The sequence below is a fragment of the Ranitomeya variabilis genome, chromosome 2 (assembly GCF_051348905.1).
Source record: "Ranitomeya variabilis isolate aRanVar5 chromosome 2, aRanVar5.hap1, whole genome shotgun sequence".
In the NCBI taxonomy this organism is placed as follows: Eukaryota; Metazoa; Chordata; class Amphibia; order Anura; family Dendrobatidae; genus Ranitomeya; species Ranitomeya variabilis.
In genome coordinates this window covers 819,837,994-819,856,051 of record NC_135233.1, presented here as the reverse complement: position 1 = coordinate 819,856,051, position 18,058 = coordinate 819,837,994, and the positions used below count along the sequence as shown (strand labels likewise).

General features: G+C 40.0%; 1 protein-coding gene across 1 annotated transcript in view; it reads right to left on the bottom strand.

The window, feature by feature from the left end:
- COL21A1 (collagen type XXI alpha 1 chain) overlaps positions 1-18,058 on the bottom strand; it is a 614,795-nt gene that overhangs the window by 41,152 nt on the left and 555,585 nt on the right. The window contains exons 21-24 of the mRNA XM_077290009.1: positions 16,521-16,592; positions 11,881-11,916; positions 7,348-7,392; positions 2,811-2,843 (exon numbers count right to left, since the gene is read on the bottom strand). Coding sequence (XP_077146124.1) covers positions 2,811-2,843; positions 7,348-7,392; positions 11,881-11,916; positions 16,521-16,592 — 186 coding nt within the window. The remainder of the gene's footprint in view (positions 1-2,810; positions 2,844-7,347; positions 7,393-11,880; positions 11,917-16,520; positions 16,593-18,058) is intronic.

Genomic DNA, 18,058 nt, shown 5'->3' with positions numbered 1-18,058 from the left:
AAATTAGCATATAGTGTTAAATTTCATTATTTACCATAATGTAATGATTACAATTAAACTTTCATATATTATAGATTCATTATCCACCAACTGAAATTTGTCAGGTCTTTTATTGTTTTAATACTGATGATTTTGGCCTACAACTCCTGATAACCCAAAAAACCTGTCTCAATAAATTAGCATATTTCAACCGTCCAATCAAATAAAAGTGTTTTTTAATAACAAACAAAAAAAACATCAAATAATAATGTTCAGTTATGCACTCAATACTTGGTCGGGAATCCTTTGGCAGAAATGACTACTTCAATGCGGCGTGGCATGGAGGCAATCAGCCTGTGACACTGCTGAGATGTTATGGAGGCCCAGGATGCTTCAATAGCGGCCTTAAGCTCATCCAGAGTGTTGGGTCTTGCGTCTCTCAACTTTCTCTTCACAATATCCCACAGATTCTCTATGGGGTTCAGGTCAGGAGAGTTGGCAGGCCAATTGAGCACAGTAATACCATGGTCAGTAAACCATTTACCAGTGGTTTTGGCACTGTGAGCAGGTGCCAGGAAGCATGAAGTGCTCCAAAATCTCCTGATAGCTAGCTGCATTGACCCTGCCCTTGATGAAACACAGTGGACCAACACCAGCAGCTGACATGGCACCCCACACCATCACTGACTGGGTACTTGACACTGGACTTCAGGCATTTTGGCATTTCCTTCTCCCCAGTCTTCCTCCAGACTCTGGCACCTTGATTTCCGAATGACATGCAAAATTTGCTTTCATCAGAAAAAAGTACTTGGGACCACTTAGCAACAGTCCAGTGCTGCTTCTCTGTAGCCCAGAAAATTATAATGGTTAGCACTCAACTGGGGTGAGGATGACGGTGCTAGTGAAGGGAACTGTTTGCTCCAAAGTCACTGAATATATAAGGATCACTGCACACGTACAGGAAGGTATGTTTGCAAGTGGAAATTTATTGACAGTGGTTGTGCAATCAAGCGACTGGTAAATTTAACGTTTCGGCCAATACATAGCCTTGGTCACAACGTCGCTAGTATGCAGAATAAAGTCTCCGTTCCAGGGTTAACCGGTGCTGGAAACGGGTCCTATCCATGCAGTTTCCATGGAAACCCAAGAGGTTAGGGCTGAAGGATCGCTCCTTGTAATCAATGTAGTGAATGGCTGTCGTAGTTGCGTGCCAGGAGCCTGTAGCACTATATGGTACAGGAAATGTGGTATGGAGTCCAAGATAAACAGTAACTTAAACGGTACTCCTAAGGTTGTGCTGCCCCTGCGTATGTTAGTCCACAGAATGGTATGTCGGTGAGCTGCTGAAATAGTGATGCCGCCCTCTGGGTAAAGCCTGACGACCTGCAGCAAAGTATGGGGATCCTGACACAGCCGTGTCTATGTAAAGATTGGTGCTGGCGTCCACGTTCCCAAGTGGGTCCGGTGCTGGCACAAATGTGCCTTAGGATGTGAATGGCGTGGACCACGCCATTCACATCCTAAGGCACATTTGTGCCAGCACCGGACCCACTTGGGAACGTGGACGCCAGCACCAATCTTTACATAGACACGGCTGTGTCAGGATCCCCATACTTTGCTGCAGGTCGTCAGGCTTTACCCAGAGGGCGGCATCACTATTTCAGCAGCTCACCGACATACCATTCTGTGGACTAACATACGCAGGGGCAGCACAACCTTAGGAGTACCGTTTAAGTTACTGTTTATCTTGGACTCCATACCACATTTCCTGTACCATATAGTGCTACAGGCTCCTGGCACGCAACTACGACAGCCATTCACTACATTGATTACAAGGAGCGATCCTTCAGCCCTAACCTCTTGGGTTTCCATGGAAACTGCATGGATAGGACCCGTTTCCAGCACCGGTTAACCCTGGAACGGAGACTTTATTCTGCATACTAGCGACGTTGTGACCAAGGCTATGTATTGGCCGAAACGTTAAATTTACCAGTCGCTTGATTGCACAACCACTGTCAATAAATTTCCACTTGCAAACATACCTTCCTGTACGTCTCTGTAGCCCAGGTCAGGCGCTTTTGCCGCTGTTTATGGTTCAAAAGTGGCTTTACCTGGGGAATGCGGCACCTGTAGCCCATTTCCTGCACACGCCTGTGCACGGTGGCTCTGGATGTTTCCACACCAGACTCAGTCCACTGCTTCCTCAGGTTCCCCAAGGTCTGGAATCGGTCCTTCTCCACAATCTTCCTCAGGATCCGGTCACCTCTTCTCGTTGTACAGCGTTTTCTGCCACATTGTTTCCTTCCATTACCATTGAGGTGCCTTGATACAGCACTCTGGGAACAGCCTATTTGTTGAGAAATTTCTTTCTGGGTCTTACCCTCTTGCTTGAGGGTGTCAATGATGGCCTTCTTGACATCTGTCAGGTCGCTAGTCTTACCCATGATGGGGGTTTTGAGTAATGAACCAGGCAGGGAGTTTTTAAAAGCCTCAGGTATCTTTTGCATGTGTTTAGAGTTAATTAGTTGATTCAGAAGATTAGGGTAATAGGTCGTTTAGAGAACCTTTTCTTGATATGCTAATTTATTGAGACAGGTTTTTTGGGTTATCAGGAGTTGTAGGCCAAAATCATCAGTATTAAAACAATAAAAGACCTGACAAATTTCAGTTGGTGGATAATGAATCTATAATATATGAAAGTTTAATTGTAATCATTACATTATGGTAAATAATGAAATTTAACACTATATGCAAATTTTTTGAGAAGGACCTGTATTTTGCTGAAAAATAGTATTCATATCCAACTTTAATCTAATGACAGGTATACACACCTCTCCCCTGGAACCAGAAATTCCGGGCTCTCCCTGGAATAGAAATTAAAGTAGAATATCAAAACATCAACACAATTTAACATTTCAAATAATATGTATTAAGATAAGAGGAGAATAATGCCAAAATGTATTGCTTAATGAAGTTTTTTTTTTTACATGAAAAGTGCTTATTGTCTAATTAAGGCTAGTTTCACATTTGCGTTTAAAACGCAAACGCAGGTGGTGAAAAAACGCATGTAAACGCGTGCAAATGCTGCGTTTTTTAGACGCATGCGTTTTCTCATGCGGTAAAAAAACGCGGCGTTTTGACGCATTTACATGCGTTTTTTCCTGCGTTTGCGTTTTTGAAACGCATGCTGAGAAGTGTGTGACAGCTGCCAATCATCAAAATTAGGGTTGAGCGAAACAGATCGACAAATTTCAAAAGTCGCCGACTTTTGGCAAAGTCGGGTTTCGTTTTTTTATATATATATATATATATATATATATATATATATATATATAAATATATATATATATATAATTGAGACACATATATATGTATATATATATATATATATATATATATATATTTATTTATATTTACTTCAGCGCGATATAGCAGAAAAGCCGATTGCCGGCTTTTCATTTCTCCTGCCTAAACCCGACATGATATGAGACATGGTTTACATACAGTAAACCCTGTCATATCCCCCTTTTTTTTGCATATTCCACACTACTAATGTTAGTAGTGTGTATGTGCAAAATTTCGGCGCTGTAGCTATTAAATTTAAGGGTTAAATCGCGGAAAAAATTGGCGTGGGCTCCCGTGCAATTTTCTCCGCTAGAGTGGTAAAGCCAGTGACTGAGGGCAGATATTAATAGCCTGGAGAGGGTCCACGGTTATTACCCCCTCCTGGCTAAAAACATCTGCCCCCAGCTACACCAGAAAAGGCACATCTGGAAGATGCGCCTATTCTGGCACTTGGCCACTGTCTTCCCACTCCCGTGTAGCGGTGGGATATGGGTTAATGAAGGGTTAATGTCACCTTGCTATTGTAAGGTGACATTAAACCAGATTAATAATGGAGAGGCGTCAATTATGACACCTATCCATTATTAATCCAATTGTATGAAATGGTTAAAAAAAAACACACACAATATTGCAAAGTATTTTAATGAAATAAACACACAGGTTGTTGTAATATTTTATTGCTCTCTCAATCCACCTGAAGACCCTCGTTCTGTAACAAATTAAAAATAATAAACCAACAATATACATACCTTCCGTAGATCTGTAACGTCCCACGATGTAAATCCATCTGAAGGGGTTAAAATATTTTACAGGCAGGAGCTCTGCTATAATGCAGCTGTGCTCCTGCCTGTAAACCCCGGGGAATGAAGGTAATGTAGGTCAATGACCTATAGTTACCTTCAGTCGCGGTGATGCGCCTTCTGCTGGATGTCCTCATATGACGTCGAGCGTGGGAAAAAGTTCCCAGGCTCGAGGTCATATGAAGACATCCAGCAGAGGGCGCATCACAGTGTGGCCAAGTGCCAGAATAGGCGCATCTTCCAGATGTGCCTTTTCTGGGCTGGCTGGGGGCAGATGTTTTTAGCCAGGGGGGGGCCAATAACCGTGGACCCTCTCCAGGCTATTAATATCTGCCCTCAGTCACTGGCTTTACCACTCTGGCGGAGAAAATTGCGCGGGAGCCCACGCCAATTTTTTCCGCGATTTAACCCTTAAATTTAATAGCTACAGCGCCGAAATTTTGCACATACACACTACTAACATTAGTAGTGTGGAATATGCAAAAAAAAATGGGGATATGAGATGGTTTACTGTATGTAAACCATGTCTCATATCCTGTCGGGTTTGTGAAGGAGAAATGAAAAGCCGGCAATTGAATTACCGGCTTTTCACAGATATCGCGCTGAATTAAATATAAATACAGAATATATAAATATATGTGTCTCAATGACATATATATATATATATATACTGTATATATTTTTTAACAAACATTTGAGCACATAAATCCATTAGATGTCGGTTTTGCAAGCCTGCGAGAAAATATTGCAGTACGGATGCCATACGGATTACATACGGAGGATGCCATGCGCAAAATACGCTGACACACCCTGCCTACGGATGACATACGGACCACTATTTTAGGGACTTTTCTGCGTATTACGGCCGTAAAAAACGGACCGTATTTTTATACGCTGAGTGTGAGGCCGGCCTTAGGCCTATTTCAGAAGTCTGTTTTCACTCATCTCTTCTATCCATGGTTTTCACGGATAGAATATATATATACACTATAGTCTATGGAGCTGTTCGCATCCATTTTTGATCAGAGTCATGGATGAAAAGTGAAAATCACAGACAGCTCACAAATGTCATCAGTGTGCAATCCATTTACCGTCAGTAATTAATATTGTAATGCATAGGATAAGATTTGTAAGTTATTTATTTATTTTTTCATATAAGAAAACCACTGATGGAATACCGATGGTAGAAACTCACGCACTGACCAAACATTGATGCAAGTCTGATCCAAAACACTCATGAAACTCATGTGAACAATCACTGATATCTGAATAATGCCATAAAATATTTCTCACTAATTACAAAAGCAGTCATTGATTGCCAAAATTAAAGTCATGTGGGATGTCATCAAACTGTCCAGAGTCCTGAACAGCAAATAGTCCTCATTTTTCAGGTGAAGTATAACACACACTACTTAGAAAAAGTTAGGGATATTTGGCTTGTGGGCGAAATTTATGAAAAACTTAAAAAGTTCACTCTACAGTGACATTTTATCATGAAATTAGGGCATTTAAATAGAAGCATACAATGGTGATTTCCACATCTCAAACAATTTATTAAAACAAAAGCCATCAACAATGGTGAATATACCCCAACAATAAATGTCAATATCTCAGTAACTTGTAATGTGGCCTTGAGGATCAATTACAGCTTGACAACAACATCTGATTCTGTTCACAAGTCGAGTTATTGTCTGTTAAGACATGGAATCCCACTCTTCTTGAAGGGCGGCCATCAGGTCACTGAGGTTCTGGGGTAGAGTTATGAGTCTCTACACAGCGACTCAGTTCATCCAATAGATTTTCTGTGGGATTCCGGTCTGAAGAAAGTGCATGCTACTCCAGCAGCCATTCCCTAATGACGCGACCTCGATGAGATGGAGCATTGTCATTCATGAAGGTGAATTTAGGCATGTGTTTTCATGCAGAGGCACAATGACTAGAATAATAATGTTATTCAAGTAGTAGGGGCTTGTCCCAATGTGTAGAACAGTTTTGTATTGACAAAACACACCTGCCCACACTGTATCACCACTACCACCAAAGACTCATCTGGTGACCACAGTGTCTAATGCATAGTGCTCTACTTGAAGTCTCCAACATCACTGGTGGTCATCATTTCTGCTCAGCGTTAATCAACTTTCATCAGTGAATAGCACTGAGGTCCACTGGCCCCTCATCCAGCATAGATGCAAAACAATGACGCCAGGGCCTGGTGGTGCACCCTTGCAGGTCTCGTAGCATGCAGAACATGCTGAAGTGAACAGTTTTGAATGGTCTGACATTAAATTTAGGTTCCTCTCACCTCCCTTAAATGTGCCTGGAGTTGTGTGGCATTCATCATCTGGGAACGAAGGACATTGTTCACAATGAAGCGATCATCAGTGTGAGATGTGGCCAAAGGACGTCCACTTCTCTGGCTTTCTGTGCCTCTTACAGTCTCTCTGTATATGTCTGTTGCACTCTGCTGATGACACTCTGTGACACTCTAAACTCAGTGGCCACTTCCGTCTGAGAACATCCTGCTTGAAGCCCCACAATGGCGAAGTACTGTCGATCAATTGTTAGGCGTCATCTTTGTCTCATGATGTAAAAATTTGAACAGCATTATGAGGAGGAGCAATTCCATTTCTAATTGAACCAGGAAATGTATTGGCCGATTTATGGATCAAACACCTATTGTGAATTTTGACATCAAGCACCTTGTTGGAGAACAGCAAGTTGTGCAAAATTCAAAATTTTAGAGAGTCACTTTAAGTACACCTGAAAAGAATAGAGTGAATTTTAGGTTCATCCTGAAATTTCTCTCAAAAGTCAAATATCCCTAACTTTTTGTGAGAAGTGTGTCTAATTAAAGGTGTGCCAATCTGCATGACAGTGATAAGCACATTGATTATAACTGTTATAACAGATGCAATAGATAAGTGACTGTATACAAGTTCAGCCATTTATTTTTAGCAAAAAATGAATATTTGAATCTAATATATATAAATATATAGTATGTGTAATATATTTCAAAGTTTAACACTTTAATATGAATCCCATTTAGAATTGGATCAAACAAATGTTGACAAAATATTAGATATTTGCTTAGGCTCTGCATACAAATTACAAAAGAATAGGGGCACCAATTAGATTGCTGTCACACCCCACTAAAATTTCTTGCGTATTCCAAACAGAAAATGCGGCTAAGCATTTGTTAATATGTACTCTGCATATTATATACCTTAATTCCTTCATTACCGGGGGAACCATTCATTCCTTTTTGACCCTTTAACAAATGAGATGAAATAAATGTTATTACATAAAAGTCATAGTAGGCAACTTTTGGCACAGAAGATGAGACAGTAGATATATGTTTGACTATTTATACATGAATTCACCGACCATGTGAAAATGCAGATAATTTTTTCCAACATTTTGGCCTAGGACCTTTATCAAGGATCTCTGTAAATCATACAATAATTCAATACAATAAAGTTGATCTTATCCCCTTAACGACAAGGTGTATTTCAGTTTTTGAATTTCCATTTTTGCTCTCCTTCCCAGAGCCATATCTTTTTTATTTTGTGGTCAATATGGCCATGGGAGAGCTTGCTTTTTGCAGGACAAGTTGTACTTTTGAATGACATAATTGGTTTTAACATGACGTGTCCTGGAAAATGGGAAAAAAAAATGCAAGTGCGGTGAAATTGCAAAAAAAAAAGTATAATTCAAGAGTTGTTTTTTATTTTATTTTATTTTTTTTGCCATGTTCACTAAATGCTAAAACTGACCTGCCATTATGATTCTCCAGGTCAGACATCAAACATGCCTAAGTTCTTTTTTATTTAAGTGAAAAAATATTTTAAGTGAAAAAAAATCCAAAATGTGTTAAAACAAAAATAAAAAATGGCGCCATTTTCCGATACCTGTAGAGTCTCAATTTTTCGTGATCTAGGGCTGAGTGAGGGCTTATTTTTTGCGTGTCAAGCTGATGTTTTTATTGATACCATTTTGGTGTATATTCAATCTTTTGATCACCTGTTATTGCATTTTATTGCAATGTAGTGGTGACCTAAAACAAGTAATTCTGGTGTGTTGAATTTTTTTCTAGTTATGCCATTTAGCGATTGGGTGAATTCTTTTTTTATATTGATAGGTTGGGCAATTCTGAACACAGCGATACCAGATATGTGAATATTTGATATTTTTTATTATTTTATTTTGAATGACATGAAAGGGGGGTGATTTGAACTTTTATATTTTTTTATTTATAAAAACTTTTTTTTACTTTTTGCATCTTCAATAGTCTCCATGGGAGACTAGAAGCTGCAATGCTTTGAACACTTCTGCTACACACAGGTGATGATCAGATCGCCTGTGTGTAGCAGAAATGCTCACTTGCTATGAGTGTAGACCACGGCTCATAGCAATCTGTCAATGACAACAATAGAGGTCTGCTGCAGACCACTGGTTGTCATGCCAACCCATCGGTGATGGGTAATGTGATGGTTTCACTGATGGGTGGGATTAGCAACGTGCTTCCGGTAAGCACAAGATAAATGCCGCTGTCAGAGATTGACAGCGGTGTTTAACTAGTTAACAGTTGTGGCTGTGATTCCACCTGCGGCTGTTGTGGGCACATATCAGCTGTACACATCAGCTGTCATGTGCCAGAAAGGTGCAGGCTCAGAGCAAGAACCCGCACCAAACAGGAGGAATCCGGCATGGGCGTACTTTTACACCAAATGTTGTAAAAGGGGTTAATGAGACCGGAAGTCCTTGGGGATATGTTGTGCTTCATGGTATTCTGCTAAAGTGCAATTCCAGGGTCAATTTCTGTCTTAATTCCCTTTCGTGGTCACAGGTCCTAAGTTCTTTTGCAGGTGTATGTAGAAAATGCCCAGAGATAACGATACGTGATATAATGTCCTCCTCTTAAGGTTGATTGTATGAGATGGTGTACAATGACATCTATTCTTGTGTTGGGTATGCCGTAGCCTAACATTACAGTAGATCATTGAAAAACGGGTATGGTTTGCACTATAAGAATGAATTCATGCTCAGAAAGAATTTCAAAAATACAGAATTTTTTTCCAGCATTTCGTACTAGGGCCTTTATCAAGGATATCGGTAAATCATACAATAAAACAGTAGATATATGTTTGAAGCTTTATTCATGAACTCATTCAATCCTTATATTTTAGTGTTTTCCACTTCTATTTTTTTCTTTTTAAAAAGAGATTTTCATTACTCTGAAAATAAGTTTAAATTGTTCATTTTTTGAATTATCCTATGATTTACAGATATCCTTGATAAAGAACCTAGGCCAAAATGTTGGAAACATTTTTCTGTATTTTCATATAGTCAATGAATTCATGAATAGAGATGGGCAGACCCCACATTTAAAAAAAGTTCAGCTTTTGGAGCCAGAACAGTACCCGAACCAGAACTTGGACCCCATTCACTTGAATGGGGGGGCCTGAACATCTAATGTTTGCCATGCTGTCATGTGCATGAAAGTGCAGCAAACACTGCCTCTGATCGGCGGTAAAATCATTACCGCTGGTCAGACAGCATGGTTCCTACTCTGTCAAATGACAGCGTGAGCCTGCAGCTGTGATTGGAGGTAAAAAGTTTACCTCCAGTCACTGGCATAGGCTGATGGGACTCCTACTCTCATCAGCCTACGTCTGTGGCTGCTAATAATGGATGCCTCTCCATTACTAAGGCATGGGCTTGATTTCACCTGACAATACAGAAGTGACACCAACCCCACAAATATGAACCCCACTTGCCACCACCACAGGGCAAGTTGGAAGAGGCAGGCAGAGTGACAGAATTCGTATATCTAATACATGCACTTTTTCTTGGCAGCTGCGGGTTGCTATTTTTAGGCTGGGAGGGCCAATATCCGTGACCTCTTGCCAGCTTGAGAATACCAGCCCCAGTTGTCTGCTTAAGCTTGGCTGGTTGACAAAAATAGGGGGGACCACACGCCCACGCTGGTTTTTAAAATTTTTTAAAATAATTTTAAAAAACATTGTGGGGACCCTTCTATTCTTGTTAAACAACCTTGCAAATGCTGACAGCTGAGGGTTACAGTCCTCAGCTGTTTGTTTTGCCTGGCTGGTTATCAAAAATACAGGGGAACCCACAACTTTTTTTTTAATTATTTATTTAGTGTGCAGGCGCCGACTGATGAATACTCTCATCAGCTGCCTCCTGCTCTTGCTGTTATTGATGCAGCAATTGTATGTTGATGGTAGTAGTAGTCCCATCAGCTGATGCCAGTGACAGGAGCTAAACTTTTACCTCTGATCACAGGTGCGGGCTCACAATGTCATTTCACAGCATGGGAACTGCGGCTGCCTGACCGGCGGGAATCATTTTACCGCTGATCAAAGGCAGTGTTTGCCATGACAACGCAAGAAACACCCGGTGTTCTTGGTGCCGAACCTGAACAGTAACACAGACTTCCTGGTGAAGTCAGTGTTCGGTGTCCGTGCCCAAACAATAGGTGTTTAATATGGACCCCGAACTTTACTGTTCAGGTTCACCCATCTCTATTCATGAATAAATCTTCAAACAGATATCTACTGTTTAATCTTCTGTGCCAAAGGTTGCCTTCTATGAATTGTTGAAGTTCCTTCTGAGAAAGAAATCATACCTATACAGAGTGTGAGCCCTACCCATTTTTCAATTACATAAGGCCAATCATCAAAGTTTTCCTTGATTTTATTTTTATCCTTCATTTTATTTTACAGAAAAACTGAATTAAAAATTTCTTTTTAGAGACTATGTCCTCAAACATGCTTGCAGATATCTTTGAATCACAAAGACCTAGGTCTGGCACCCTGCTGCTGGTTTAGGACCTACTCCATATGTACACCAATTGTTTATGTACTGCCCTTATTGTTTTACTTTGATTTTTATTATTTATTAATTTGTATGCATTTCCACTCTGTAAGCTTGCCAGTAGTAAGCCACTTTTAGGTATAATCTTATTACATATTTCTACATGCATTTTTTTTTACATTGCCTGCTTCATTGTGTCCAGTCTCATTCCTGCATATCCCACCTTCTGTTCTTCATGTGTGAATTCACTTTATCTATTTTTGTGTATGAAGATTTTTTTAAGATGAGACATTTTTTCTTTATATAGTCTTTAATAAAAATTGCATTTTTTAGTAGATTTTTTCTTGGTTGTAGTCATTTATTTATTGGTCGGTGATGAATTTTCTTGCAGTTTCTGTATTTCCCACCCAGTAGCATGTTGTTGTTTTATTTACCCAATACTTTATTAATGGCATAGTGGAGATACTACTTTTAAAGTAACACTCCTGCATTTTTATTTATTGCAACTCTGATGTGTTGATAGCAATCTTCGTGCCCTCCTCTAGTCTTATACTTACTAGCAGACGTCTTCAAATTTCATTAGCGCCACTGTGGTCAATCTCCAGCAGTTTGCGACCTACAGATTGTTCCATTATTTGCAGAAGTCACAACTCAATGTAAATCTATGAATGTAAGAATGAGACTCTCATAGACTTGCACTGAGAGCTTGTGACCATTAACTCTGACTTCTGGTCAGTCAGAAGTTGTGCTCACAAGATGACAGAGCAACAATGGGAACAGCTGAAGACGGCAGCTAGTAAGTATAAGACTAGCCTCAGATTAACTAAATTATGATGACCATGCCAGCAGGGAAATAAAAAAAAAATGCAGGAGCGGCATTATGTTATAGTAGATTTTATTACAGTTATAAAACTTGTACCTGAATACCGCGTTCACCTTGATTTCCTTTATCACCCTATAAAAATCAAAAGAGAAAATAAAAAAATGACTTTTAACTGTTTTATGGAGAGAGCAAATGTGCAGAGACACTAATATGTAAAAGCAAAAACAATGTAAGGACTCTTTCACACGTCCGTGTCTCCGCTACGTATGGTGACAATTTTCACACATATCAAAGACACTGACACATGTAGACCCATTCAAGTGAATGGGTCTGTGCACATGTATGTATGTTTCCATGGACTGTGTGTCCGTGTGCAAAACACACTGACATGTCCATTTTTTACTGTCAACACAGGCCACAAAACGTCCCGCACACGTGCACTCGGGTGATACACTGTGATGTCATCCGTGTGACATGCACTGGTGCCAGGGAAGGGAAGAAGCGATACAGTAAGCTCTGCTCCCCGGTGCTGGGTGTTGAAGACGGCTCTCATCATTATCCCCTAAATAAATGAAAAAAAAAAACTGTGTGGGGACCCCTCTATTCTTGATAACCAGACTTGCTGAAGGTGACAGCTGAGGGCTGCAGCCCCCCAGCTGTGAGTTTTGCCTGGCTGGTTATAGAAAATAGAGGGGAACCCACGCCGTTTTTTTCATCTATTTATTTTATTATAGCGCAGGCAGCGGATGATGACTACTGAATTCTCCCATAAGCCACTCTTGCTGTAAATATTATCAGCGGCAGCAGGTGTAGGATGATGGGATAATTTTCATAATTCTCCCCTGATCACACTGATCACCAGCAGAGCAGGGGAGCATGATGAGAGAGGTCTTCAGTACCCGGCTCCGGGGAACAGCGCTTACTGTAGTGCTTCTTACCTGGCGCCTGTCTGTGTGGTACTGATGAGGCACACAGACGGCACACGGTTGCCACATGTATGCCGCAAGTATTACACACACGACACTGTCATCTCAATACCGTTTTTTTCCGGTACTGGAAAAAAGGATGTGTGAACACACTAGTTGACTGACATTAGTGAATATAATTGCATCCACTAAACAGTGCCTCAAAAAGAAACATTGGGGCTGATAAGAAAGCATTTCTTGGTTCTATGTGAATCACAAGTATCCCAAGTGTCCCTTTTTCAGAGAGCATTTCCTACTTCTAAGGCCGGGGTCACACTTAATATATGAAAAATTGGTCCGAGTCTCCCTGCTGAGCATCGCACAAGTGTTCTTCGTATGGTCATCCTCATCCGTGTGTAATGCGTATGGTTTTACATTTCTCACTGATTTTCCCTATTGAATTTAATGGCTCAATGGGCTGAAATGAGGAAAATGTGTGCATATTTCTCGCAAGTCACATGGATGGTCCGTGTGGTGTCCATTTTTTTCTCGCACCCATAGACTTGCATTGGCGAGACTCGGGTGATATACGAGTACAATCGCTGTACGCATGAGAAAAAAAGATGATGTGAGGTGCCTCATAGATTAACAGTGGTCTGAGTGCTATGCGATGTTTTATCGCATAGCACTCATCCGTTTTCTACGCTAATGTGACCCTGGCCTAATACAAGTCACCCTGTCCCGCTGTGTACATCTGCTTTGTTTGTGATGCTTTTGCGAATGTGTGAAAGAAAGAGTATTGATGAGTATAGACATACTTAAGCCCTTCATGACATATGATGTACATGTATGCCGTGTCCCTGCCTTTGATGTAAGCTTGCACTCCATCTTGTGCTTTTCACAGATGAAGGTGGAGCAAAGCTATTAACCTGTTAAATATCACTGTCAATCTTTGACAGTGGCGCTTAACAAACGCCAGCTGGGGGTGCATAATTTCAAGCACCCATTGGCATGCTCGTGACACAATTGCGGGGTGCCAATGGGTCACCATGACACTGAGGATCTGCTGAAGACCCACATTATTACCTCCATTATTAAGATACTGCTGTAAAAGCCAGAGTTAACCTTGTGTACTTAGGAAGCACTGTTATGTATAGCACAAGCGACCAGACAATCACATCTTTAAGTCTCCTAAGTGGACTATTAACCCATTCATGCCACATCCAATTTTCGTTTTTTGCATTTCTATTATTTTGCTTCTTCCCAGAGCCATAACTTTTTAATTTTCTATCAATATAATTTTTATATATTTCCGTCAATATGGCCATGTGAGGGCTTGTTTTTTGCAGGAACGAGTTGTACGTTTGAATGACACTATTGGTTGTACCATATCGTGTACTGGAAAACGGGAAAAAAATTTCAACTGTAGTAAAGTTGCAAAAAAATTGCAATTCCAAATGTTGTTTTTTTTCCATGTACACCAATTGCTACAACTGACCTTCTATTATGATTCTCCAGGTCAATACTAGTTCATAGATACCAAACATGCATAGGTTCTGTTTTCTTTAAGTGGTGAAAAGAAAATCCAGTTTATTAAAAAATGGCATCATTTTCTGAGACCCGTAGCATCTCCATTTTTAGGTACCTGGGGCTGGGTGAGGGTTTATTGTTGGCACACTGAGATGACATTTTTATCGATACCATTTTGGTGTAGATATGATGTTTTGATCACCCGTCATTTGCATTTTAATGCAATATTGAGACGACCAAAAAAATGTAATTCTGGCGTTTTGACTTTTTTCTCATTACGTTATTTACCGATTGGATTAATTATTTTTATATATTAATAGATCATGTGATTCCAAATAGGTGTATTTTTTATTTTTTTATTGTTTTATTTTAAATGAGGTGAATGAGGGGTGATTTAAACTTTTATATTTTTTATTTTTTAAATATTTGTAAAAACATTTTTTTTTACTTTATAGTTGCTGCAATAGTCTCCATGGGAGACTAGAAGCTGCGATTATCCATTTAGCTCCACCTACTTCTGCATGCGTCCTGGATACCTATCTTTAACATTGGGTATGCAGGACATGCAGATGTATGCGGACCAGTCCGCATGCGGCGTTTTGATGAGCCCACTGACTGCATGGGAGCACAACATGTTCCATTTCTGGGCGTTCGGTGGGCCCGTCAAAACGACGTATCCGCATACATCCGCATGCATCCACAAGTCCTGCCCACCCAATGTTAAAAATTGGTACACAGGATGCATGCTGAAGTAGGGGGAGCTAAACGGAAGAAGTGAGAAAGTAGGCAGAGCTTAATGAGGAAGTACGCGGCCCTCCGCAGCTCAGCCGAACGTAAATGTGAAACAAGCCTTAAATGCCGCTGTCAAGCAAAAATGTATTTATTTTTTTACAAACTTCAGATTTTTTTTTAACACTTAAACAAAAAAAAAGGCAATGCATGTTTGGTATCTGTGTATTTGTACTGACCTGGAGAATCATATTGCCAGGTCAGTTTTAAAACATGGTGAACATGGTAAATTAAAAAAATCAAAACAATACTGAAATTGCATTTCTTTTGCCACTTGGAATTTGTTTCCCATTTTCCAGTACATGACATGATAAAATAAATGGTGTCTTTCTAAAGTAATACTCATTCGAGAAAAAAAAAATCCCTCATATGAAATTATGAAATTAAAAATGTTATGGCTGTTGGAAGAAGGGGATGAAAAAACAAAGGTTAAAAAACAGAAATTGGCTGTGGAGTGATTAAATATTAAAAATCCACCACAAAGCACATAGTGAGTGACCCAAAAGTAGGTACAGTATATAGTTGAATAAATTAAATTCTATGAGCATTTATGAGTACACCTATACACTGACACACAACAAAGTGGCAGCTAAAGTACGGACATTATTAATTTGAATCAGTGGGTGCAGAGGTTAATGCACTGACCCATATGACAGAGAGAAATGAGACCAGAGCTGCTATGACATTTGTGAACAGTCTAAAAAAGTCCACATGATGTGCGTATCAGCAGCTATCTATACCGATAATAACCTTCCAAATCTTAAAGTGTATCATAGTGATATTCTTAATATAATTTATTTTGCATATTGACAGGCTCTCTTTAAATTCAGTGGTGATAGGCACTAGTTAAAGGGACTCTGTCACCTGAATTTGGAGGGAACAATTTTCAGTCATATGGGTGGGGTTTTTGGGTGTTTGATTCACCCTTTCGTTACCCGCTGGCTGCAATATTGGATTGAAGTTCATTCTCTGTCCTCCGTAGTACATGCCTGCACAAGGCAATCTTGCCTTACGCAGGTGTGTACTATGGAGGACAGAGAATGAACTTCAATCCAATATTGCAGCCAGCATGCAGCCAGCGGGTAAGGAAAGGGTGAATCAAACACCCGAAAACCCCGCCCATATGACTGAAAATTGTTCCCTCCAAATTCAGGTGACAGAGTCCCTTTAAAGGCTAGGACATAGAATCAATGATTTTATTCTTTTTTTTACATATACTAGTATCAGATTAATACATTAGGTCATGAATGTGTATAAAGCACCTCCAAAAATGCGAATGGAAAAAAGTTTGCAGCCTGGGTCAAGTTTCAGATTTTTCTTATGTGGGAGGGTCTCTCCCAGGATTTGAGCTTTGTCTGTATTCAAGGTGCTAATGTTTTTAGTGGCAAATATATCAGCTTTTCTCCTATATAAGCCCTTTCAATTTAAAAAGCTAATAAACAATAAAAGTTTAAGTACTATACTAAATTTTTTATTGAAAACTAATTTATTTAAAAACAAAATGCACATTACCTTGGCACCTGTGAGTCCAGGAACTCCTCTATATCCTTGTGAACCTAGAAGGCCACTTTCTCCTTTTTCTCCCTGGTAAGTAGGTTTAGTAGATAAGAGGGATATGTGTTATGCACTTGTGTAAGTAAACTTAGGCAAGGTGTAGTGAACAACTGTGGGACCCTGATGTATTTTTACAGCCACTGGGGGTCTAAGTTACAGCCCCTGTTTTCATTATCCATTGTTGTTAAAGGACTCCCATTATTTTTTTTTGCTTGCTAAACCTTAGTTTATAAAGTTAGTGCATCGTAGTATCAGTATGTTATTATATTCCCCAGTCACAGTTTTCTCTGGTATCCACCACCGCTCTGCTCCTCATCTGAGTGACATGACAGCAATTCAGACTGTCCGAGAAAACCCAGATGTAATTTTACAATGTAAACCTATGGAGATTCAGAACAAACCTACATAGGCTTACATTCTAAGGGCTCATTTCCACTGGCGAGGAAAACGGACGAGTGCAATCCGATAAAAAATCGGATTGCACTCGGACCAATGTTATTCAATAGGTGTCTTTTCATTTGCGATTTTTTTCTCAGCCGAAATCGGACTGAGAAAAAAATCGCAGCATGCTGCGATTTTCTGCGAGTCTCGGACGAGACTCGCCAATGCAAGACCATGCGAGTTCTGTCCGATTTTTACGCACCGGTGTCCTTTGAAAAGCCGGCAATTCAGCGCGGTGTACAGTAAAATCACACTGACAGGTTAGAATAGAGTAGATACAGTTAGGTCCATATATATTTGGACAGAGACAACATTTTTCTAATTTTGGTTATGGACATTACCACAATAAATTTTAAACAAAACAATTCAGATGCAGTTGAAGTTCAGACTTTCAGCTTTCATTTGAGGGTATCCACATTAAAATTAGATGAAGGTTTAAGGAGTTTCAGTTCCTTAACATGTGCCACCCTGTTTTTAAAGGGACCAAAAGTAATTGGACAATTGACTCCAAGGCTATTTCATGGACAGGTGTGGGCAATCCCTTCGTTATGTCATTCTCAATTAAGCAGATAAAAGGCCTGGAGCTGATTTGAGGTGTGGTGCTTGCATTTGGAAGGTTTTGCTGTGAAGTAAACATGCGGTCAAAGGAGCTCTCCATGCAGGTGAAGCAAGCCATCCTTAAGCTGTGAAAACAGAAAAAACCCATCTGAGAAATTGCTACAATATTAGGAGTGGCAAAATCTACAGTTTGGTACATCCTGAGAAAGAACTAACTACTGTTAGCCCCATAGGGAATGACAGGGTATTGTCAGTTCCCTCTTTCATACTCTGGACCGTGGCCTGAACAAGAGGTGTTCCGTGTCTCCTGCCTATTTATCCTGGAGTTGGTGAGAATGTTCCATTTTCTTTACCATGACTCTAACTAATGACACCGTGGTATAGGTGCTATGTTTTTTGCCATTGTGCAATATCTCTCTATTTACATGCAACCAATTATATGTACTATTGCTTCATGACTCATATGTATTTGTTTCTTGTAGCTAGCTTTTGAATCA